At 39.0% G+C, this 26,635-nt stretch overlaps 1 protein-coding gene across 5 annotated transcripts in view; it reads right to left on the bottom strand.

Moving 5' to 3' along the window:
* LOC126484960 (uncharacterized) overlaps positions 1–26,635 on the bottom strand; it is a 354,976-nt gene that overhangs the window by 64,204 nt on the left and 264,137 nt on the right. For all 5 annotated transcript variants that reach the window (XM_050108582.1, XM_050108565.1, XM_050108574.1 and 2 more), the window contains one exon: positions 6,773–7,047. In XM_050108582.1, the coding sequence (XP_049964539.1) occupies positions 6,773–7,047 (275 nt within the window). The remainder of the gene's footprint in view (positions 1–6,772; positions 7,048–26,635) is intronic.

Raw genomic sequence — 26,635 nt, 5'->3', positions numbered from 1 at the left:
CCTTGTGTTTACCAAAGCTTAATTCCCCAGCATTGTGGATGAGGTGTGGTGCGACTCTTCTACCAGTACCTTACGCCCGTTGCTCGCGCCCCCCTGCGCTGGCTGGCCTTTGACGTGCTGCATAACCTCGCTCACCCTGGTGTACACACCACCACATGGCTCGTCTATGAGCGTTTTATTTGGACAAATATAAAACGGGACTGTCAGACCTGGGCATACAGCTGTGTCCCCTGTCAATGCAACATTATCAGCTGCCACCCCACCCCACCACTGTGCAGGTTCGACATTCCCCCTGGACTATTTCGCCATGTAAATATCGATCTTATTGGTCCCCTTCCACCATTGGAGGGCCACAGATACATTCTATCCACAATCGACCGCATGTCTTGGTGGATAAAGGCAGTTCCTTTACCTAACATTACGGCCGAGACCGTGGCCAAGGCTTTCATCTACTCATGGATTGCTAGGTTCGGTTGTCCGACCACCATCACCACCGACCAGGGTCGGCAGTTTGAGTCTTCCCTGTTCACCATTTTATGTAACATCTGCGGCATAAGGAAAATTCATACTACAGCCTACCACCCATAAAGCAACGGGAAGTCCTCTGTCCAGTCAACACAACTTTTGACATCATCAGAAAAGACTCTCCCCAAACTGTTTCTTTACACTGACTCAAACAAGCATTCGTGGACCCCAATGACCCCTTGCTGGCTCAGTCAGATTCTTCTAACGAGTCTCCCGCCAGTCTCCCTCCCACTGTGGAGTCTGACAATGTTTCTCCTCAGACCACCACACCAATTTTTTCACCCGACGTCTCCCCGTTGCCATTCGCAGGTTTCTCGGATGCATCAACCTCACTCCATGTGCAGGTTTCGCAGCTACCTCACTGACTACAGAGGCATCCTCTCCCATAGTCACACTGCTCTGCAACGTACCCCCACAATGTGTGGATGACATTTCAGTCGTAACTCTTGATGATCGAGTTCTCATTCTACTCACAGACACCGCGACCTCACCACCCAACGACCAGCTAAACTTCAGTGTTGCGCATAGCCTCACCCTCCCTCATGAGTGCGACTCGACGACAATCTGTGCCTTCATCTCGCCGGTCAGCTCGGTTAGCATCAGGGCTTGCCAGACCTACACCTCGCCATCTACTGTTCCGCCTGCCTGCTCACGGGCTGGCCGCCACATCTCCGTCCTCTCTGCCTCAACGACTTCAAGTTCGACCTGTCTCCCATCGTTCTGCCCCCACCCTGGTTGAGGTAGAGGTCCCAGATGTGAGTCTACCATCTCGTGCGACCACCAGCAGCAGCATCAATGCCCACACTGTCTCCAGCCAAGACTCACTTGCGGTACACTGTACTGCGGGAAAAGGGGGGGGGGGGGGGGGGCGCTGTGTGGCTTCGATAGGTCATATTGACCATGAACACCAATGATCTTTGACTGAGACCGGACATTCGAGCCACCATTTATTCTAGGAGTTTGCATTTATGTCTCTTGCTGTGTACAACTACTGTGGAAATATATATTAATGTGCAGATATTTGTGGAACAGTTTGCTCAGTATACCTCTACACACATTGTGTTCCCATACCGTGTTTTAGTCTTCCTTCCTTTCCCTTAATTATCACCTCTCTCTGGCTCAACACTTTTCTTTCCATTGTCTCAAAATTGCAAACTGCCTTAACAGGCATTTCTAGTTTCTTTGATTTCAAGGCATCACCTGTTGCTGGCATTTCATTACTGATATCACAACTGTTGCTGGCATTTCATTTCTGATCTCACTATAATCCTGTTATGTTTTATTTTTACCTTAATCCTGTGTAACTCTCTTGCCTTATCCTTGAACAGAGTCCATCCTATCCTCTATCTTTTACCCAATTTCTTTCCTCGATGAAAGAACTGCTAATTTTTGAATGTTTTGTATCAGCTTCAGTACGTCTCTAGCAGCCTTCTTCCATCTAGTAAGTAAAAAACAGTATTTTTGTGTAAATATGCTTTCTAAGGTCAGTACCTAGTCTTCTGACAAAATAGAAATGTGTTAGTGTGTATGAGACTTGCAGCCATCACTTCACACCAGAATCAAAGTAGCAGTTAAAGCTCTGAGCCTTTGGCAGTACATAAAAAATGTGAAACTGATCTCATCTGCTGAAGAGAATTTGGACAATGCTTTCTGGGATGCAAAATAATGTTTTACTTTGTGGTGTGAACAACATTAATTGGTGAAAATTACAGTCATCTTCTGGACCAAATGGATGAAAAACTTCATCTAATGAGGCACGGATTGGAGCAAACAGAATGATTGAGAGCTGAATCTTGTTTCAGACTAACAGAAATCTTCACAAAGTCTCCAAGACAATTATGCAAAAATTTAAGTCATACATGTTAACCAGAAAGAGAGTTAATTGTGTAAGAAGAATCAGTAGTTTTAGAAAAATGTAAAATGGCAAGGAGACAGAATGACTGGACAGTACTTACTTTCCAGAGATTAAATTCTAATACTATTCATAGAAACATTTAAAAGTAGGAAAATCAAACAATGGAAACTCCAAGTAGGAATATCAACAATGTAGGAAAAGACAGGTGCTACTTACTGTGAAGAAGACACATTAAGTTGCAGACAGGAACAATTAAAAAACATTTACATAAAGCTTCTCTGCCACAGCTTTCATCAGTAAAAGAGAGACACACACCATGCATACATACAAGTGAGTACATCTCACTTACACATGACTGCCAACTCCAGCATCTTGGGCCAGAATGCAGCTATCACACGGTATGCAAGTAGCAATCTGGAGGGGGTGGGGAAGGGGAAGGGATAGTAGTGTATGGGTGAGGAGAGAGACAAACACTGTCGGTTGTAGTGTGCAGGGAGCAGAATGCCAACAGGTGCAGCATTAGAAGGTTGTAGGGCAGGGAGGTGGGGAAAAAAGGAGAGAAACAGGGCAGATGTATTGGCAGAGGGCGGTACATGAACAGGGTGGGAGATGAGAATAAGGAAGAGATGGCAGGACAGAGGGATGGAAACTATTGGGTGGAGGGTGTGGGGACAGTACGTTAGTGTAGGTGGATGCCAGGATAATTACAGGAACGGAGAATGTGTTGTAAGGATAACTTCCATCTGCGCAGTTCAGAAAAGCTGGTGGTGGAGGGAAGGATCCAAATGGTGGACATCTGGTTGATAGTCATACAAATAAAAAAAGTTGTGCAAATATTGCAGCAGACCAGGTAAATTTCATGGTCGCTTTCACAGACAACCTAGCCCCTGATGGGGTAGGATAAACTTGTGATAGGACTTGAATAAGAAGTGCTAGGTGGATGGATTGGGCAGGTTTTGTTCCTGGGTCCTTCAGAGGGATGTGATTCTTGTGGCAAGGGGCTGGGGTTGAGAATGGCATAGGGATGGACTAGGATGTGTTGGGTGGGCAATGGAACACCACTTTAGGAGGGTGGAAAGTAACTTGGGTAGGATGCCTCTCATTTCAGGGCATGATGATAGATACTCAAAGCCCTGGCAAAGGATGTGGTTCAATTTTCCCAGTCTGGGGTGGTACTGGGTGATGAAGTGGGACATTCCTTTGAGTCTGGTTCTTTGGGGTGGGTGGGAGGATTGGGGGTGTGAGAGCAAAGGGCATGGGGGATCTGTATGCAGATTAAGTCTGGGAGATTGTGCCTGTCTGTCAAAGCATTGGTGAGACCCTCAGCATACTGAGCATGTGAGTTTTTGTCACCATTGATATGCCATCCCCAGTTGGCCAGGCTGCATGGAAGTGATTTTTGGTGTGAAAGGGACAACAGTTGTCAAAATGCTGGTACTGTTGGTGGTTGGTGGGTGTAATGTGGGCAAAGGTGTGGATGGAGCCATCAGAGAGGAGGAGGTCAACATCCAGGAAGGTGGCATGCTGGGTTGAGGAGGACCACGTGAAGCGGATGGGAGAGAAGGTGTTAAGGTTGTGAAGGATGATATACAAAAATTTAACTCAGACATATTAACCAGAAAGGGAGTTGGTAGCATAAGAAGGATCAGTAGTTTTAGAAAACTGTAAAAAGATGAGGAGAAAGAATGACTGGACAATACTTACTTTCCAGATGCTAAATTCTAATATTATTGATAAAAACATTTAAAAGTAGAAAAATCAAACAATGGAAACTGCAGGTAGGAAAATCAACATTGCAGGGAAAGACAGATTGCTACTTACCATAAAGAAGACACATTAAGTTGCAGACTGGAACAATTAAAAGACACTTACATAAAACTTTCTGCCACAGCCTTCATCAGTAAAAGAGAGACACACACCTTTCATTTACACAAGCAAGCACTCCTCATGCACATATGACTGCCAACTCCAGCATCTCGGGTTGGAATGCAACTACCACATGGGATGGAAGCAGCAACCTGGTGAGGGCAGGGAAGGGGAAGGGATAGTAGTGTACATGTGGGGAGAGAGACAAACACTGCCTGGTGGAGTGTGCAGGGACTAGAATGCCAACAGGTGCAACGTTAGGAGGTTGCGGGGCAGGGAAGTTGGGAAAGAAGAAGCAAGGATCATATCCCTGTGGAAGAGCCAGGTGCAAAACCTGCCCAATCCACCCTCCCAACAATTCCTATTCCAGTCCTCTCTCAGGTTTATCCTACCCCATCAGGGGCAGGGACACCTGTGAAAACAGCCATGTCATTTACCAGCTCTGCTGCAACCATTACACAGCTTCTTATATTGGTATGACTACCAACCAGCTGTCCACCAGGATGAACAGCCACTGCCAAATTGTTTCCAAGAGAAAAGTAGACCATACACAATAATACAGCTGAACATAACACACTTGATTTCAGTGACTGCTTCACTAATCAAGCCATATGCATTCATCCCTCCACCACCAGCTTTTCTGAACTGCGCAGATGGAAGTTATCCTTACAACACATTCTCCTTTCCTGTAATTATCCTGGCATCAATCTACACTAACGTACTGTTCCCACACCCTCCACCCAATAGTTTCCATCCCTCTGTCCTATCATCTCCTCCCCAGTCTCATCTCTCACCCTGTTTATTTGCTGCCCTCTGCCAGTGCATCCACCTATCTTTCCCCGCTCCCTTCCTTTTTTCCCCACCTCCCTGCCCCACAACCTCCTAACACTGCACATGCAGGCATTCTAGTCCCCGATCACTCCACCAGGCAGCATTCATCTGTGTTTTCAATCATACATTGCTATCCCTTCCCCTTCCCCGCCTCCTCGAGATTGCTGCTTGCATCCCATGTGATTAATTGCATTCCAGCCTCAGTTGCTGGAGTTGGTGGTCATGTTTGCTTGAGGTGTGTTTGCTTGTTTGTGTGAATGATGTGTGTCTCTCTTTGACTGATGAAGGCAGTGGCCACAAGCTTTGTATAAATGTCTTTTAATTATTCCTGTCTGCAAATTAATGTGTCTTCTTTATAGTGAGTAGCAACCTATCTTTTCCTACATTGTTAAAAGCAGAAAAAAACTGTTATTTAGGTTTCAGAACTGTTGCTTCCTTCCTCATGGAAGAGATTAGGCTTGGGATGGTGGAGAAGGAGGAGTAGGTCACTCAGATATAATACTGAGAGGAAGCCCTTAGGGACAAAAGGAGACAAACTTAGGCAATATTTTTTCTACTTTAATACATCAGCATTGGTGGAATATTGCCTCCTGAAAGCAAGAGATGGCCAGCCATTCTGTCTTCATGTACTGATCAGGAGGGCAGGTCTGCAAATTATTTTGTATAGTAAAATGGTAAACTGTTAGAGAGTGCAGATAAAGTTTTTCACCCACAAAATTTGTTCTATGATTCATGTTGATTTAGTCATAGAATCAAACTTGGTTTTTTCTTGTGATATTTTTGAAGTAGCTGTAGTCCTTTTTGAGCTATTAGCTGTTGATGCAATGTTCCTTACAACTCTGGATACTGTGGTGTAACAAGCATGCCATTACCATCTTAGTATTGCATCTGTCTTCTTCAGAATTGTGTATGATCAGTCTTTCAGGTGACAAAACAGACAAAAAGTCACATTGACAATATTTGGGTAACTTTTAGAGAGCAGCATGTATTCAGTGTTCCATTTGACAAAATGTTAGAAAACTTTAGTGGCAGCTTGAGGGAAAGAATTACTGGTCTGTGTGGCCAAGCAAATGGATTCAGTAATTAATAGAGACATATATATGATTTTTTTTTTTCTTGACCAAATGTTATGGAACCCCGTCAACCACTTGAGGGCATGAGCTTTAGTGGTATGCATGCTAAATCATATGAATCCATTCATGGAATAAGATGTACTGCCAGTTGTCTGCATCTTACCAACAAAATATTTTGATGTCATAACTCAGCATTGAAATATTGTATTGGTAAGATGCAGACCACTGGCAGTACACACGATTCCACAAGATGACACCGAATCACTGGTAAAGTCTAAGAAATTACAGCTGACTCCAGTTCAGAGCTCAACCAGTATTTTACAACAAAGTGCTGACAATTCTAGTTTATTTGCACTTGAGGTTGATAAATGATTTATTAGCAGTCTAAAAAGGATATCATACATATTTTTTTGTCATTATTTCCCCGCATATTCCAGTTTAGAGTTAATAACTGCAAAATTGTTTCAATGCTGTACATTCATTAGTCTGAGAAATAGGCTGTGTCATCCTGATCAACTAGTTCACATAATTTGAATACACTATTCATTTTGATCATCATTTACAATCATAATTTGGTTGGTTATACACAATAAGCGTGGCAAGATGAAAATAATTGCTGTACCTTTGCAGACAGTTCCGTTCAATGTGAATCCTTTGAAACAGAGGCATGTAGGCTTCCCTGCTGCTTCCACACACATTTGATCACAACCTCCCTTGTTATTGTCACAGAAACTTGTACCACTCTCATGTACTTTAAGTGGTAAACACTTTGGTACATTACCTACCCATCTACGATTGACACACAACAATTTACTCTTGCTGTGCTGTGCTAAGCGATAACCAAATTTGCATCGATACTCTGCAAACAGTAGGTCCTTAACATTAGAGGTGGATAACCTAAAAGTAAGAAAACCAAAATTATTCCACATCTATGATCATAAGAATTAATAATACTTAGTCTCATATGTATATATATATTGACTATAAGCATCTCACAAATCATTTTTTTTCTCAACTACATTCTTTCTTCTTATACATATTATAGAAAGATGTACAGAAATGTTGTTGATCTTTCGGAAATGGTCTGTGAAAAATCTGACTGGAAACTGGAAAAACAGAAGCAGAGTGTGCCAAACAAGAAACAGACTGTAAGGAAACAAAGGCTTTCAAATTTAAGACAAATAAAAATGCACAGAAAGGGTTCTTTCATGTACTTCAATATTAGTTGTTACTGTAAGAATGTAAAATATGTTGAGGTGAAATGTTTGTATTCTTTGTGCATTATGTATTGCTGATGAGTATTTTAACAAGTTTTACAGCTGTAATTGATCAGAACTCAAGTTTAAATATTTTTTTATGTCAGCAGTGCTCTTGTTAATTGAACCATTCATGGACTCGACTCAGAGCTTTCAGCTGCTACTAGTTCATCTCTACAGTCTCCAAATCCTGTAGTAGTGCTACCAACATTTTGTAACATCATCTCCATTGGGGAAAAATTCTACAAAAGATAGTATAACTTGGCTAAAACATCAGTGACATGCTTGAGATTAAATAGTTCTACACTTAGCATAAGAGTTCTCCAGGTTCAAGTCCTGTTCTGGCATATATTTTAACTGCAACCACTAGCAGCTCAAGTAGCAGCCACAATAGTCAGTATTGTATCGTATTGTATTTGTATTCATGGCATAACATACATTTCACAGATCACCTGACTGTATCAAAGGTAATTATGGACACCTAATTGTTCTGGATTTAACAATAATGAAGTGATTTATCCCAAATTATGTATTTATTTCACCTGTATTGGTGTATTTCAGTACTAGTTTTACTTACGTTGGTAAAGTTGTTAGACAAAGTGTACCTATTTAATGTTGTTGTGCACAAGGCATAAAGCTGGTTTCTACCACTACATGTCATCTGCATGTACAAAATTATATTAGATTGTATTGTGTGCTGCTTAGTGCTACACTAAATTGCAATGGTTAAGTTTACTTATTTTTATTCACCAGTAACCGTAATCTCTTGCAAGAACAAGTTCAAAGAAATACAAACGCTCCTTCACTGAACAACTGCAAAAAGAATTTTGATTCATCTAGGAGATTAATTTTTCAGAATCAAAAGGAAAAGTGAGATGAAACACGTGTGCTTCTAGTTTCTCAGTAACTTAAAGTGGACTTGGAGATTTGAAGTGGTTGCTTGTATTAGTAAGTTGAAGACTACCTTAGAGTCCAAAACTGAAGACCAGTTTCTTCCTTTAAATATTAAAACAAGTCTTAAAAACTTGAAACAGATGCAGGTCTGCGTCCAGCAGAGGTAAAAACATTTCGTAGCACTGTACTATCTTGCTATGAAACTACTCTACCCTACATAAAGTAAGTGGACTGAAAAACATTTCTAGAACTGGAAATCTACAGTTGGGTTACCTTACATAAAGTACCTTTATGGGACGATGTTGAAAGAACTTCTTCTTTAGTTATCAAAACTATGCCTTGTGCTCAGTTTGCAGAAAATGAAATGTATGATGAATATGTCTGTGTCAAACAATTTGTAACCAGTCTGAATGGACTGCTAATAACATTTTACCACTTCAAAGATAGTTTGGAATGATTTCCTGTATGAGTCACAACCATGTTCCATTTTCAAATTTAGTCAAGTTAGTGAAGTTTCTCTTCTGCCTTTCTGTCACTAATGCTACTACTGAAAGGGTATTTCTCACATTAATGCTATATGGACTACTGATACATCACAGCCTGTTGTAGAAACTATGAAATCAATATTAATTACTGGTGTGAGTTATGATGAAACTTGTGTTGAATGTTTTCATACACTGTTGAAGAATACAGACACACTGAAGAAAATTCACAGCACTGGTAAATGTAGCTGGCCTGCTCACCCTATTTTACCTTAGGTGCAAATAAAGTACATATAAAAATCTGCAATGTGTACAGAATTTTGGTCTGGAAAATATGGGCACAAGATCATTAGATTAGATTAGATTAGATTAGATTAGATTAATACTAGTTCCATGGATCATGAATATGATATTTCGTAATGATGTGGAACGAGTCGAATTTTCCAATACATGACATAATTAGGTTAATTTAACAACATACTTAAGTTAATATAACAACTTTATTTTTTTGTGTTTTTTTTGTTTTTCTTTTTTTTTCTTTTTCCTTAATTTATATCTAAAAATTCCTCTATGGAGTAGAAGGAGTTGTCATTCAGAAATTCTTTTAATTTCTTCTTAAATACTTGTTGGTTATCTGTCAGACTTTTGATACTATTTGGTAAGTGACCAAAGACTTTAGTGCCAGTATAATTCACCCCTTTCTGTGCCAAAGTTAGATTTAATCTTGAATAGTGAAGATCGTCCTTTCTCCTAGTATTGTAGTTATGCACACTGCTATTACTTTTGAATTGGGTTTGGTTGTTAATAACAAATTTCATAAGAGAGTATATATACTGAGAAGCTACTGTGAATATCCCTAGATCCTTAAATAAATGTCTGCAGGATGATCTTGGGTGGACTCCAGCTATTATTCTGATTACACGCTTTTGTGCAATAAATACTTTATTCCTCAGTGATGAATTACCCCAAAATATGATGCCATATGAAAGCAATGAGTGAAAATAGGCGTAGTAAGCTAATTTACTAAGATGTTTATCACCAAAATTTGCAATGACCCTTATTGCATAAGTAGCTGAACTCAAATGTTTCAGCAGATCATCAAAGTGTTTCTTCCAATTTAATCTCTCATCAATGGACATACCTAAAAATTTGGAATATTCTACCTTAGCTATATGCTTCTGATTAAGGTCTATATTTATTAATGGCGTCATACCATTCACTGTACGGAACTGTATGTACTGTGTCTTATCAAAATTCAGTGAGAGTCCGTTTACAAGGAACCACTTAGTAATTTTCTGAAAGACAGTATTGACAATTTCATCAGTTAATTCTTGTTTCTCAGGTGTGATTACTATACTTGTATCATCAGCAAAGAGAACTAACTTTGCCTCTTCATGAATATAGAATGGCAAGTCATTAATATATAATAAGAACAACAAAGGACCCAAGACTGACCCTTGTGGAACCCCATTCTTGATAGTTCCCCAGTTTGAGGAATGTGCTGATCTTTGCGTGTTACGAGAACTACTTATTTCAACCTTCTGCACTCTTCCAGTTAGGTACGAATTAAACCATTTGTGCACTGTCCCACTCATGCCACAATACTTGAGCTTGTCTAACAGAATTTCATGATTTACACAATCAAAAGCCTTTGAGAGATCACAAAAAATCCCAATGGGTGGTGTTCGGTTATTCAGATCATTCAAAATTTGACTGGTGAAAGCATATATGGCATTTTCTGTTGAAGAACCTTTCTGGAAACCAAACTGACATTTTGTTAGTACTTCATTTTTACAGATATGTGAAGCTACTCTTGAATACATTACTTTCTCAAAAATTTTGGATAAAGCTGTTAGAAGGGAGATTGGACGGTAATTGTTGACATCAAATCTATCCCCCTTTTTATGCAAAGGTATAACAATAGCATATTTCAGTCTATCAGGAAAAATGCCCTGTTCCAGAGAGCTATTACACAGGTGGCTGAGAATCTTACTCATCTGTTGAGAACAAGCTTTGAGTATTTTGCTGGAAATGCCATCAATTCCATGTGAGTTTTTGCTTTTAAGCAAGTTTATTATTTTCCTAATTTCAGAGGGAGAAGTGGGTGAGATTTCAATTGTATCAAATTGCATAGGTAGGGCCTCTTCCATTAACAGCCTAGCATCTTCTAATGATCACCTGGATCTTACTATATCCACAACATTTAGAAAATGATTATTAAAAATATTTTCAACTTCTGACTTTTTCTTCGTAAAGTTTTCATTCAATTTGATGGTAATACTGTCTTCCTCTGCTCTTGGTTGACCTGTTTCTCTTTTAATAATATTCCAAATTGTTTTAATTTTATTATCAGAGTTGCTGATTTCAGACATGATACACATACTCCTGGATTTTTTAATAACTTTTCTTAATATAACACAGTAGTTTTTATAATTTTTGATAGTTTCTGGGTCACTACTCTTTCTTGCTGTCAGATACATTTCCCTTTTCCGGTTACAAGATATTTTTATACCCTTAGTAAGCCATGGTTTGTTACAAGGTTTCTTACGAGTATATTTAACTATTTTCTTGGGGAAGCAGTTTTCAAATGCATTTACAAAAATGTCATGAAATAAATTATATTTTAAATTGGCATCAGTTTCACGGTACACCTCATCCCAGTCTAACTGCTGTAGGCTTTCCCTGAAATTTGCAATTTTTAAATCGTTGACTGAACGTACTACATTGGAGGACTGTTTAGTATTGCTGAATGGAGCTATGTCATATATTGTAACTAGCTGTGCACTATGACCAGAAAGACCATTCTCAACAGGCTGAGCATTTATCTGGTTAAACATATCTTGGTCTATAAAGAAGTTATCTATCAGTGAGCTGCTATCCTTTACCACCCGAGTAGGAAAATCAATAACGGGTGTCAAATTGAAAGAACCGAGTAATACTTCAAGGTCATTTTTCCTATTACCCTCTTTCAGAGAATCTACATTGAAGTCCCCACAAATAATAATTTGCTTCCCCCTGTCTGACAGATAGCACAACAAGGAGTCCAAATTTTTCAGAAATAGATGAAAATTTCCTGATGGGGACCTATATACAGTTATAATTATAAATGTGCCTTTATTTAATTTAAGCTCACAGGCACATGCTTCTATATGTTTCTCTACACAAAACTTTTTTGTTTCTATACTTTTTGCACAATGATAACTTTTGACATATATGGCAACTCCTCCTTTCTCCATATTTTCTCTCATTACATGTGCAGAGAGCTTATAACCACTTACATTTACCTTATCCATATCAGTAACAATGTGATGCTCAGACAGGCATAGTACATCTATTTCATTCTCAGCTTCTAAATCTTCTAAACAAACCAGAAGCTCATCTACTTTATTCTTTAAACTCCCAATATTTTGATGAAATATACATACATTATTTTTAATTATACTTTTATGAGAACCTTTCCTTATTCTAACATTTGCAGTACTCTCCTGTCTGAGTTTCTCATTGCGCTTAGGCCTAGTTCCTATACCAGTGGTCACATGGTGTTCAGAGAGGCAGATTATGTCAACTGGGTTGGGTGACTTTAATTCATCAATGCAATTACCTAGGACTGAGATACAACTTGGTGGAGATAAAATTTCTGGTGATTGGTGAAAATTTATAATTGATAGCTGTGATTGGTGATCCAATGTGCTATAATTGTGCTGTTTAATTTCTTTCCTAAACTGAAGATTTGTTTCAATCCTGACCTCTCGTAGAACTTGACATCTTTCTGTCTTACCTATCCTAAAAAAGGTGCTGCTCCAACACCTGTAACCACTGGTATTTTACCATTCATGGCAGTGCCTCCCCCCCTTAAATTTCCTGCTATTACCCCAGCCAGTTTCCCCTTCCCTTTCCTGTTGAGATGTAGGCCGTGCCTGGTATAGTCCCACCTACTGAGATAATCAACAGGAACCACACCAATATGAGCCCCCGCACCCGACCCAAGCAGCCGTTCCAACTCCAAATTAACTCTCCCAACAGAAGAGTTCAAATGAGGCCGGTCATGGCGTCTCAGGACAGATACAAATTCAACATTGGTGTGTCTCGATGCCGACGCAATCTTTACCAGGTCACACTCTATACTGTACCCAGGATCTCTGTCGATGCTGTTCCCTGGCCCTCCCACAATAACCACGGTGTCTTCCCTGGTAAATCCTTTACAGAGTGAACCTAAATCCTCTGTCACCTGATCCAGACTAGCACTTGGTTTGAAAAAATTTGTGACCTGGTATTCTGGTCCTAATTCCTCCTGCAGAAGTTGGCCTACACCTCTGGCATGAGAACTGCCTAACAACAAAACTTTCTTCCTTTTCGATGACTTTCCTACATTCTTTTTCAATTTCCTATTGAAAGTTTGTTGTGTCCTGTCTACACCTACCTCTGCTTGAGGCTCATCAGTTTCTAACTGAAGCAACAGGTCAAACTTATTTTTGACATTCACCACAAAACTGTCAGACTTAGTTCTAGGCCTGTTCCTTCTGCTACCTGTTGCCACTTCCCACCTCTCTTTGCCCTTCTCCCTCCTTAACCTGTCCAGATCTTCCCTAGCCTGATCTAGCTCAGCCTGAAGGGCAGCAATTTTCCCCTCCTGTTCCACTATCTTCCTATCTCTGCTGCAAATCCTACATAACCACTGATGAGCCTGATCCACTTTCCCAACACCCACGCCACTGCAGTCCCCCCAGTGAAAAAAACTACTGCATCCATCACACCAAACCCCAGAACTAACAATTCTACGGCAAGTCAGGCACTTCTCACTCATGGCAAAAATAATACTTTAGCTAGAATAAATCAATTAAATTACCGAAAATCAAAAAAGACGTTACAAGAATTAAGCCTATTCACAAATGTATATAAGCAAGTTTCTGATTTAAAATTCCGCTGTTTTTCTGAGATCTGTATTAAAACAACGAGGGTATATGCTATTTATTATATATTTCACTTGATGGAATGAAAAAAAAGGACAATTAAATGAGATACTTTAACTTTGATTCTCCAAATCAAAGAATGAAATATGACATGCAGTTGACAATTGTGTGGAAGGGGAGGGGATGGGAGTTAACAAGATGAATATGATGAGAAGGTAGGAAAGGACAGGATTTTTTTTCTTAAGGGGGTGGAGGGAGGGGCAGAACAGAAATAGACCAGTCGCAGAACAGTAGGTGAAGGGACCAGAACTAGAAACTGATGGAGGGGGCCAGTAAGGGGATGAAGAGCAGGAGCTATTACAGATTGAGTCTGTGGGAACTGTGGACCAAAATAAGTGTTGGGTGGACAGCTCACACTCTTGTTCTTGGTGGTAAAACTTGCCATTAGTGACAACTTTGCAGTCACTATTCACCCTAAGAGTTAAAAAATAGTTGATCATCCCCTTATAAAAACTTATACAGAAATCACTACATAGTTGTTATATGACATAGTTACTTACTCAGGGAGCTCTATCTCTAATGGGATAGCATATGACTGATGAAGATTAAAATAGTATGAGTTGACTGGGTTTATGGGGAAGGGTTTGCACTTGAACCCTTCATGCAAATAGGGTTGATCATTTGTTGAGAATAAAGAAGAAACAGGAAATTCCATCTTTTATATGAATGGTGCAACATCATTTTGGGGCAGACAAGACAGAATTAATGAGAAATTGTCACTGGACAAACTCTGACAGGACTTTGAGTAACTTTCAACATGTACTGAGGAATATCCTCCCTAAAACCTTTCTCACCTCTCCAAAAGTGGTATTTATGCAGTCTGCTCATCTTACAAAATGTTTTATTCTGTTCTTATGCCATTACTGTATCCAACATCTTCACACATAGGTTATATGTGTATAAGACTCACATGCAACACACCCCTGTCAGAGGCACCTATACATATTACTAAACTGAAGTCACTCACAACATTTTTTGTCTGTATGTAAAGGCTAATCTCTGGAACTACTGGGGGTATTTTGACATGGTCTTCACTAATAGACAGTTTATTAAGGAAGGTTTGTTTGTATTATTTATTACAATCATCCAGCCATAGTTATTTAGTGCTACCCAAGCAATACCAGGACAGGTCACAAATACCCTACTAAGTCAGACAGGGTCACATGTCAGAACAATCATAGTATACTAATTACTGCCAATACACACATTTCAATGTAGAAATAACTGTACCTAGATTTGTGAACTGTTAGTTTCTTTGATAATGAATAAGGAACAATAGCCTCCTCATGGTCGAACATTCAGACCTCAAGTTGAGAGGGTTCCACATTCAGTGAAAAATAAGGGATATGGAGATGAAGGGAGGGGTATCTGATAGAATAGGAAATCAAAGACAGTACATTCATAAGCACTGCGGAAACTTCAGTCCAGAGGTAATAGGACAGTGTTGATTAAGAGGAAGAGAAGTGAGAAATGGAATCAATAACACAATGAAGAAATAGGAAGCAAAATGCAGAGGAGATTGGGAAAAACCAAATAGGAAGAAAAAGATGATAAAAATTTTAAAAATAGGGAGGAGGGGTGTTAGTGGGATGTGAGGATATGTTGAAGAGTCTGTTTCCATCATACAGAATTCAGGAAAACTAATACTGATAGCCTGTGTAGTATACCATGCACTCAGGTTCCTTGAGTTATGCTGTAGGACATATTCAGCAACTGGGCACTGATTTCTTCAAAGCAGACAATTCTTCTGTTGTTGTTTAAATGCAATTGGTTTAGTAGTGGTCATTCCTATATAAGCTGTCAAGCAGTGAATACATGTTACTTGGTAAAAGAATGTACATTGTTTCACATATCGCCATTGGAGATGGCTTAGACCAGTGAATAAGAAACAAGTGTAAAATAAAGCAAGAAGTTTCTGTACAAAGGCAAGCTGAGTGTGGGGAGAACTTGTGTAAAATAATTTACAGTAAAATAAATGTAAAGCAATAGATAGTCATTGAACAGATTCTCCACATGGCTGGAAAGCAAAGGAGACTGACTGCAAGGAGATGAGAGAAGATTACTGAATGAATGATGAGAAACAGTAGCCAAGCAAGAGGAAATGTTTGGCAAGCATTTAAGAATGATTGCCAGACAGAGAGAGAATATCATTCAAAAATGAAAGCAGAGCACTAAACAATGATAATAAATAACCAAACAATAAAATTATATAGCAAAACACTGAAAAAATATTGGCAAATGAAGAAAAAGAGGCCACCAAACAGAAAAACAAGCTTGCATAACAAAGGAACCAGCTCACTGGGTTAGTAAATATTTATCTATAACATCTTTGTGATCTGGACTCCCAGAAAAGAAAGCTATTCCAATTTGCCCAATAGCTAAATCCCACTTCCAACTTAAATTCACTAGACACTTTTCAAGATCCAAAGTCTAAACCTCCATCTCATTTAAGCTCACAAACAAATGTCAACACAAATAAAATCAAAAAATAATCAACATTACCTACAAATTGACATCACATTTCCCTATTCATCCTAGGAATCCTTGGTGATCATATCTGCTCCAGCACCAAATACCTCAACACCTATATTAACAATCTCTCTCAGACTTTCACCTCTGACAAGTATCCCACAGATTCTATCCACAAACAAATCTCATTGGTGATCTCATCCTCCAACTCCCAACAAACTCAGAAGCACTGCCCTTCTCACCCACCCAATATCATCCAGGACAAAAATGCTTCAATAGATACACTGCCAAGGCTACGACTTTCTGAAGTCAAGCATTGAAGTGAAATCATTTCTCCCTGGTATCCTTCTCACAACACCCACCGTCACCTCCTGTTACACTCTTAGCATCTGTAACATCCTTATAAAACCAGATAACGTTTCCAGACCATTATCCCTACTTCAGTGTTTCTATTATATCAGTAAACCCTGTCTCATGAAATGATTCACTAGCAGCCTGCTCCTTGCCCTTCACTAGTAAATCCTACCAAACCAAAGGCAGAGAAATGTGAATCCGTGCATGTTTGATAACTAACATGTCTTCAGTGTATTGATTTTTATACAACATTGAATACCACTGAAATGGCTCAGTGTCTGGATGTGTACAAAGAACTGTCTGCCTCAGGTACATATAGTATCCAGTTTTTGAAATTACTCTACTACATAACCCACAGGCCTGTGTACCTGGTACACATACAAACCATTTTGATACTCTCATGCAGATTTAGTTTCTCTGAAGGCTTGAGATGGAAACTTGCTCTCCAGTGTATACTCATATCCCCACCTTCCCAACATTTTTGTAGAATTTCATTATTTATTCTGTTGTTTTCTATTTTCATTTTTCTACTTCTCTCCCACTTTCCTCCTAGTTATCATCTGCACCATTCATTCCATGAACCATGGACCTACCAGAGCTGGGCAGTCTAAGTGCTTTAGCATTGCAGGTGTGATTGTAGTGTAGAGGTATCTGTGGACAAGCCACTATAACCTGTGGCTTCTGAAGAGTTCCTTTTCAGTAGCTGAAGGGGCAACAGACTGGGTGGTTAACTGATCTGCTCTAGGAACATTAGTCAATATGGCCTGGCTTGGCTGGTACTGTGAATGGCTGAAAGCAAGTGGAAACTAGAGCCATTATTTTCTATGGGGGCATGCAGCTTTACTGTATGGTTGTAATGTTAGCATCCTCTTGAGTAAAATATTCTGGACGTAAGATGGTCCTCAATTCAGATCTCTGCACAAGGACTACTCAGGGAGATGTTGTCATCAGGAAAAATAAAACTGGCACCCTACAGGTCAGAACCTGGAACATTAGATCTCTTAATTGAGTAGGCAGGTCAGAAAATTAAAAAGAGAAATGGATAGGTTGAAGATAGATATAGTGAGAATTAGTGAAGTGTGGCACCAGGAAAAACAGGGCTTCTGGTCAGGTGAGTACAGTGTTATAAATACAAAATCAAATAATGGAAATGCAGAAGTAAGTCTAATAGTGAATAAGGATGTGGGTAAGCCACTATGAACAGCATAGTGAATGAGTTGATGTAACTGAGATAGACATAAATAACATCCACCACTGTAGTAAAAGTTTATGTACCTACCAACTCTGCAGATGATGAAAAGATTGAAAGAATGTATGATGTGATAAAAAATTATTGAGGGAGTAAAGTTAAATGAAAAGAAAGAGAAGAAAAAATAGTAGTAACTTGGACTGTGGGAAAGGAATGAAAGGGAAGTCACCTGGTAGAATTTTGCTTAGAGCACAATTTAATCATTGCTAGCTCTTGGTTTAAGAATTGTGTAAGGGGGTTGTGCACATGGAAGAGACCTGGAGATACTGGAAGGTCTAAGATTGATTATATAATCGTAAGACAGAGATCATAAAAGCACATTTTTTGCTATAAGACTTTTCAGGGGGCAGATGTGGACTCTGAGCATAATTTATTGGTTATGAACTGCAAATTAAAACTGTTGTTGTTGTTGTTGTTGTTGTTGTTGTGGTCTTCAGTCCTGAGACTGGTTTGATGCAGCTCTCCATGCTACTCTATCCTGTGCAAGCTTCTTCATCTCCCAATACCTACTGCAACCTACATCCTTCTGAATCTGTTTAGTGTATTCATCTCTTGGTCTCCCTCTACGATTTTTACCCTCCACGCTGCCCTCCAATACTAAATTGGTGATCCCTTGATGCCCCAGAACATGTCGTACCAACCGATCCCTTCTTCCAGTCAAGTTGTGCCACAAACTTCTCTTCTCCCCAATCCTATTCAATACCTCCTCATTAGTTATGTGATCTTACCCATCTAATCTTCAGCATTCTCCTGTAGCACCACATTTCGAAAGCTTCTATTCTCTTCTTGTCCAAACTAGTTATCGTCCATGTTTCACTTCCATACATGGCTACATTCCATACAAATACTTTCAGAAACGACTTCCTGACACTTAAATCTATACTCGATGTTAACAAATTTCTCTTGTTCAGAAATGCTTTCCTTGCAAATTAAAACTGAAGAACTTGAAAAAAAAGCTAGGAAATTAAGGAGATGCAACCAGGATAAATTGAAAGAACAAGAAGTTGTTGAGAGATTCGGAAGGAGCATTAGCCAATGACTGACTGATGCAGAGGAGGGGAAACAGTAGAAGATGAATGGGTAGCTTTGAGAAATGATATAATGAGGGCAGCAGGGGATCATCTAGGTAAAAATATACCTCCTAGCAGAAATCCATAGATAATGCAGAAGATGTGTAATTTAACTGATGAAATGAGAACCCATGAAATACAGTAAGTGAAGGATGTGAAAAAGTGTACAGGTGTCTAAAAAATTAGACTGACAGAAAGTGCTAAACAGCTAAGCAGGAATGGCTGGAAGATGAATGCAAGGATAACTAGGGGAAAGTAGATGCTGCCTATAGGAATATTAAAGAAATTTTTGGAGGAAAGAAAAGATGCTGTACAAATATAAAGAGCTCATATGACAAGCTAGTACTAAGCAAACAAGGTAAGTCTGGAGGCAGAAGGAATATATAGACAAGCTATACGTTGTTTACCAATGTACAATATTTAACCTCCTGCTTTTTCTGAACACTTCTCCGTCATCTTTACCTCACCTTATCATCACAAAAGATAGTTCACTCTCAGTGTTGAATGATATGAGCCAAAACAAGGCCCCTGGTGTAAATAGCAGTCCCCTTAGAATTATTGACTTCCGGGATGAAACTATCCCACCCGGTGTGTAGTATATATCTGACTAGGAAAATACCCCTCAGATTTCAAGAAGAATGTAATAATTACAGTTCCAGAGAAGAAAGGTGTGAACATTACCAAACCATCAGTTTAATGGTTTCAAAACACTGACAGTAATTATTTGAAGAAGAATAGAAATACTGGAACAGGCTGACCTCTGGAAAAATCAGTTGGGACTCCAGAGAAATGTAGGAACACATGAGGCAATACTGACCCTATGACATATCTTAGAAGATAGATTACAAAAGGCAGCTCTAAGTTTATAACATTTGTAGATTTAGAGAAAACTTTTGACGATGTTGGCTGGAATACACAATTTGAAATTATGAAGATAGCACAGATAAAATACAAGGAGGGAAAAGTTATTTATATCTCACACAAAAACCAGAGTGCAGTTATAGGAGTTGGAGGACATGAAAGGGAAGCAGTGGATGAGGGTTGGGTTGTTTGGGAGGAAGATACCAAACAGCGAGGTCATCGGTCTCATCGGATTTGGGAAGGATGGGGAAGGGTCGGCCATGCCCTTTCAAAGGAACCATCCCAGCATTTGCCTGGAGCTATTTAGGGAAATCACAGAAAACCTAAATAAGGATGGCTGGATGCAGGAATGAACCGTTGTCCTCCTGAATGTGAGTCCAGTGTGCTAACCACTGTGCCACCTTGCTCGGTTTAGTGGATGAGAAGGGAGTGCAGCAGCATTGTAGCCCATCAGTCTGTATATTCAGCAAGTAATAAAGGCAACCAAGGATAAATTTTGGAAGGAGATTAAATTTCAGGGAAAAGAAACAAAAAAATTGTCATTTGCTGATGATATAATTCTGTCAGAGGTGGCAAAAGACTGGGAGGAGTAGACAAATTGAATGGATAGTGTCTTGAAAAGAAGGTATAAGTGAACAACAACAAAAGTAAAACAAGTTTAATGGAATGTAGCCTAATAAAATCAGGCAAGTCTGAGGGAAATAGACTAGGAAATGAGACACAAAAAGTAGATCTATTTTGATATTTGAACAGCAAAATAATTGGTTATGGTCAAAGTAGAGAGAATATTAAATGGAGGCTGGCTATAGTAAGAAAAACATTTCTTAAAAAGAGAAAGTTGTTAATGTCTACCAAAAATTTAAGTGTTAGGAAGTCTTTTCTGAAGGTACCTGTCTGGAGGGCACCTCGTACAGCAGTGAGCCATTGATGATAAACAATCTAGACAAGAAAAGAATAGAAGCTTTTGAAATGGGGAAAAAAGAAATTTATGACACATCTTAAGGTACCAAGGACTCATCATTTTGGTAACAGAAGGAAATGTGGAGCATAAAAACTGTAGACAAAGACAACAGGATGAATTCAGTAAACAGTTTCAAATTAATGAAGGTTGCAATAATTACTCACAGATCAAGATACTTGTACAGGATAGACTAATGTTGAGAGCTGTATCACATCAGTCTCCAGACTGAAAGCTACAATCACAATATCCATTCAGCTCCAACTTCCTTCCTATTAATCCACCTTTACTTCTCACTTTGACCTTATATAAGCTGGCACCTTGTTTACCAATGTACAATCTTTAACCTCCTGCTTTTTCTGAACACTTCTCTTTCATTCGCTTGATGCCTTCCTAAGAGTGAGTCTCCATTCCTTCCAAGCTAATTATGTAACTGTAGACCAGATATGGATCAAATTCAAAGATACAGTATCGACAGCAATAGATAGATTCATACCGCATGAGTTAATAAGAGATGGGACTGATACACCATGTTACACAAAACATGTCAGAACACTGTTGCAGAAGCCATGAAAAAAGCATGCAAATTCAGAAGAATGCAAAATCCCCAAGACTGGCCAAGTTTCACAGAAGCTTGAAATTTAGTGTGGACATCAATGCAAGATGCTTTTAATAGGTTCCACAATGAAACATTGTCTCAAAATATGGTAGAAACCCCGAAGAGATTCTGGTAATATGTAAAGTACATCAGTGGCAAAAAACAGTCAATACCCTCACTGCGTGATAGCGATGGAAATGTTACCGATGATGGTGCCACTAAAGCAGAGTTACTAAATACAGTTTTCCATAAGTCCTTCACAAATGAAGATGAAGTAAATATTCCAGAATTCGAAACCAGAACAGCTGTTAGCATGAGTGACATAAATGCAGATATCTTAAGTGTTGTGAAACAACTCAAATCTTTTAAGAAAGGCAAATCTTCCAGTCCAAATGGTATACCAATCAGGTTCCTTTCAGAGTATGCAGACACAATAGCGCCTTTCTTAGCAATCATATACAACCACTCACTTGGCGGAAGGTCTGTTCCTAAAGACTGGAAAGTAGCACAGTCACATCAATATTCAAAAAAGGAAATAGGAGTAACCCATTGAATTACAGACCCATATCACTGACCTCAATTTGCAGTAGGATTTTGGAGCATATACTGTACTCCTACAATTGAATCACCTTGAAGAAAATGACTCATTGGGTACATAACCAACACGGATTCAGAAAATATCATTTTTGTGCAACACAGCTAGCTCTTTATTCCCATGAAGTAATGAGTGCTGGTGACAAGGGATCTCAGATCGATTCCATATTCCTAGATTTCCAGAAGGCTTTTGATGCCGTTCCTGATAAGCGACTATTAATCAAATGGAGTATTGTCTGAGTTGTGTGACTGGATTCATGATTTCCTCTCAGAGAGATCACACTTTGTAGTGAATCATTGAGTAGAACAGGAGTAATGTCTGGCATTCTGCAAGGAAGTGCAATAGGCCCTCTACTGTTCCTGATAAGTGATCTAGGTGATAATCTGAGCAGCTCCCTTAGATTGTTTGCAGATGACACTGTAATTTACCATCTAGTAAAAACATCAGATAATCAATTCCAGTTACAAAATGATCTAGAGAGAATTTCTGTATGGTGTAAAAAGTGACAATTGGCACTAAACAAAGAAAAGTGTCAGATCATCCACATGGGTACTAAAAGAAATCTGATAAATTTTGGGTATATGATAAATGACACAAATCTGAGGGCTGTTAATTTGATTAAATACCTAGGAATTACAATTATGAGCAACTTCAATTGGAAAGACCACATAGATAATATTTTGGGGAAGGCGAAACAAAGACTGCGCTTAGTTGGTAGAACACTTAGAAGGTGCGACAAACTCACTAAAGAGACAGCCTACGTTACAGTTGTCCATCCTCTGCTGGAATATTGCTGCGCAGTGTGGGATCCTTACCAGGTAGGATTGATGGAGGACATCGAAAAAGTGCAAAAAAGGGCAGCTCATTGTGTGTTATCACACCACAGGGGTGAGATCATCGCTGATATCATTCGCGAGTTGGGGTGGCAATCACTGAAACAAAGGTGGTTTTCTTTGTGGCAAGATCTATTTGTGAAATTTCAATCACCAACTTAGGAGGAACAAGACTTTTGGTCAGGTGAATACAGCGTTATAAATACAAAGACCCCAGGAGTAGACAACATTCCATTAGAACTACTGACAGCCTTGGGAGAGCCAGTCCTGACAAAACTCTACCATCTGGTGAGCAAAATGTATGAGACAGGCGAAATACCCTCAGACCTCAAGAAGAATATAATAATTCCAATCCCAAAGAAAGCAGGCGTTGACAGATGTGAAAATTACCGAACTATCAGTTTAATAAGTGATGGCCGCAAAATACTAACGCGAATTCTGTACAGACGAATGGAAAAACTGGTAGAAGCCGACCTCGGGGAAGATCAGTTTGGATTCCGTAGAAATATGGGAACACGTGAGGCAATACTGACCCTACGACTTATCTTAGAAGCTAGATTAAGAAAAGGCAAACCTACGTTTCTAGCATTTGTAGACTTGGAGAAAGCTTTTGACAATGTTGACTGGAATAATCTCTTTCAAATTCTGAAGGTGGCAGGGGTAAAATACAGGGAGCGAAAGGCTATTTACAATTTGTACAGAAACCAGATGGCAGTCATACGAGTCGAGGGACATGAAAGGGAAGCAGTGATTGGGAAAGGAGTGAGACAGGGTTGTAGCCTCTCCCCGATGTTATTCAATCTGTATATTGAGCAAGCAGTAAAGGAAACAAAAGAAAAACTCGGAGTAGGTATTAAAATCCATGGAGAAGAAATAAAAACTTTAAGGTTCGCCGATGACATTGTAATTCTGTCAGAGACAGCAAAGGACTTGGAAGAGCAGTTGAACAGAATGGATAGTGTCTTGAAAGGAGGATATAAGATGAACATCAACAAAAGCAAAATGAGGATAATGGAATGTAGTCGAATTAAGTTGGGTGATGCTGAGGGTATTAGATTAGGAAATGAGACACTTAAAGTAGTAAAGGAGTTTTGCTATTTGGGGAGCAAAGTAACTGATGATGGTCGAAGTAGAGAGGATATAAAATGTAGACTGGCAATGGCAAGGAAAGCATTTCTGAAGAAGAGAAATTTGTTATCATCGAGTATAGATTTAAATGTCAGGAAGTCGTTTCTGAAAGTATATGTATGGAAGTGAAACATGGACGATAAATAGTTTGGACAAGAAGAGAATAGAAGCTTTTGAAATGTGGTGCTACAGAAGAATGCTGAAGATTAGATCGGTAGATCACGTAACTAATGAGGAAGTATTGAATAGGATTGGGAAGAAGAGTAGTTTGTGGCACAACTTGCCAAGAAGAAGGGATCGGTTGGTAGGACATGTTCTGAGGCATCAAGGGCTCACCAATTTAGTATTGGAGGGCAGCATGGAGGGTAAAAATCGTAGAGGGAGACCAAGAGATGAATACACTAAGCAGATTCAGAAAGATGTAGGCTGCAGTACGTATTGGGAGATGAAGAAGCTTGCACAGGAAAGAGTAGCGTGGAGAGCTGCATCAAAGCAGTCTCAGGGCTGAAGACTACAACAACAACAACAACTACTACTACTTTCTCTTCCAAATGCAAAAATATTTTGTTGACACCCACCCACTTAGTGAGAAATGATCATCATAATAAAATAAGAGAAATCAGAGCTCGAACAGAAAAATTTAGGTGTTCCTTTTTCCCATGCATTGTTCAGGAGTGGAATGGTAGAGAAATAGTATGAAAATGGTTCAATGAACCCTCTGCCAGGCACTTAAGTGTGAACTGCAGAGTAACCATGTAGATGTAGATCTTTATCTCTCCTTGTTCTCACAAAAGGTAATTCACTCTCAGCCTGGAGTCCGAGTGGCCTGTACCCCTTTCATCCCTTCCCACATTATTCCTATCTCTTTCATGAGGAAGAAAATAACAGTTCCAAAATCTAGATACAATTTTTTTATTTTTTAAGTGCAATACTTGATTTCTACACTTCTGAAGGTAAGTTCTTGTTAGCTATTCCATGTCTTTGAAATTTTTTTGTTTTATGAAGAGAATTTGACAAGATTTTTATCCATTCTTCATTACTAGATGGGTATTCTGTTAGTAAAAGAGTGAATGGCCTTTCAGACCATGCCACACAAATTTTAACACCAAAAGGCTTTTGTACTCAAAGTAATGTTATATATAATTACAAACTATGTAGATAAGCTAATCCAGTGGCAATAGTATTTTAAGCCTCAAAAGAGTGGCAGGTGTTTACAGTGCCGATAACATAGACGACAAATATAATGCTTTCCGTAACGCATTTTTCATGCTCTTTCAAAGCTGTTTTCCATTAGAATGTTCTAAACAGAGTATTAGCATTAAAAGGCAGTCTGGGTGGCTGCCTAGTGGGATAAGGATATCATGTAGAACAAAGTGGGAATTATATCAAAATATTAGAAGTAGTCACAATTGAGTTACAGTAGCCCATTACAAACAGTATTGTAAGGTGCTTAAAAACAGTATTAGGAAAGCAAAGAGTAAGTGGTAAGCAAATAGAATAGCTAATTCACAGGGTAAAATTACAACCATATGGTCAGTTGTGAAGGAAGAGTCTGGTCAGCAGCAGAAGACTGACGATATAAAGTCAGTTTGTAGTAAAAATATTTCTGTTACTGGTAAGTCAGAAATTTAGTCAGTATTTAACAATCACTTCCTGAACATTGCTGGTGAATTAAATAAAAACTTAGTTCCTACAGGGAATCATATAACTCCCTTGTAAAATGCCTTTCCAAGACTGATGTCTGAAACACTCCTCTATGATACCATCAATAATTAAATCACTGAAAACTAAGGACTCTCATGGATATGATGGGGTACCTATCAGAATACTGAAGTGCCGTGCTGCACATGTTAGCCCTGTACTTAGCCATATTTGTAATTTTTCCTTTAAGAATGGTCAGTTTCCTGAATGATTAAAGTACTCAGTAGTAATGCCACTTTATAAAACTTGAGAAAGGGATAATGCAGTAATTTTAGTCCTATTTCTTTACCATCAGTGTTTACTAAAGTTATCAAAAGGCTGTGTATGTAAGGATTATTGATTATTTTGTTTCAACTAATTTGCTACCAAATGTACAGTCCAGTCTTAGAGGTGGTTTAACAACTGAACATGCTGTGCCCTCTTTTTCTCTGTGAGGTACTGGATGGATTAAATAAAAGGCTTCAAATGATAGGCATATTTTTTGATTTAACAAAGGCATTTGATTATGTTGATCACAAAATTTTGCTCCAGAAGTTAGACTATTATGGAATACCACGAGTAGCTCACAGTTAGTTCACTTTTTACTATAACAATGGGCAGAGAAAGGTCATTATCCACAATGTTGAGAATGGCTATGATGTAGTGTCTGAATGGGGCATGGTTAAATGGGGGTGCCCCAGGGCTCAGTGCTGGGGCCACTCCTGTTCCTTATTTGTATAAATGATATGCCCTCTATATTACAGGTGATTCTAAGATATTTCTGTTTGCTGATGAAACTAGGGTGGTAGTAAAGATTGTTGTGTGAAATGTTGACACTGTTTCAAATGGTGCAGTTCATGACATAGGTTCACGGCTTGTAGAAAATAAACTAACACTAAATCGCAGTAAGACTCAGTTTTACAATTTCTAACACACAATTAAACAAAACCTGATGATTTAATTTCACAGAATGGGTATATGATTAGCACAACCGAACAGTTCTAATTTTTAGGTGTTCAGATTGTAAACAGTCATGGAAAGCCATGTTCAGGCTGTTGTTCAAAGACTCAATGTTGCCATTTTTACTA

Source organism: Schistocerca serialis, chromosome 1 (assembly GCF_023864345.2).
Source record: "Schistocerca serialis cubense isolate TAMUIC-IGC-003099 chromosome 1, iqSchSeri2.2, whole genome shotgun sequence".
NCBI classification, from domain to species: domain Eukaryota; kingdom Metazoa; phylum Arthropoda; class Insecta; order Orthoptera; family Acrididae; genus Schistocerca; species Schistocerca serialis.
This window is presented reverse-complemented; position numbering and strand designations above follow the sequence as displayed.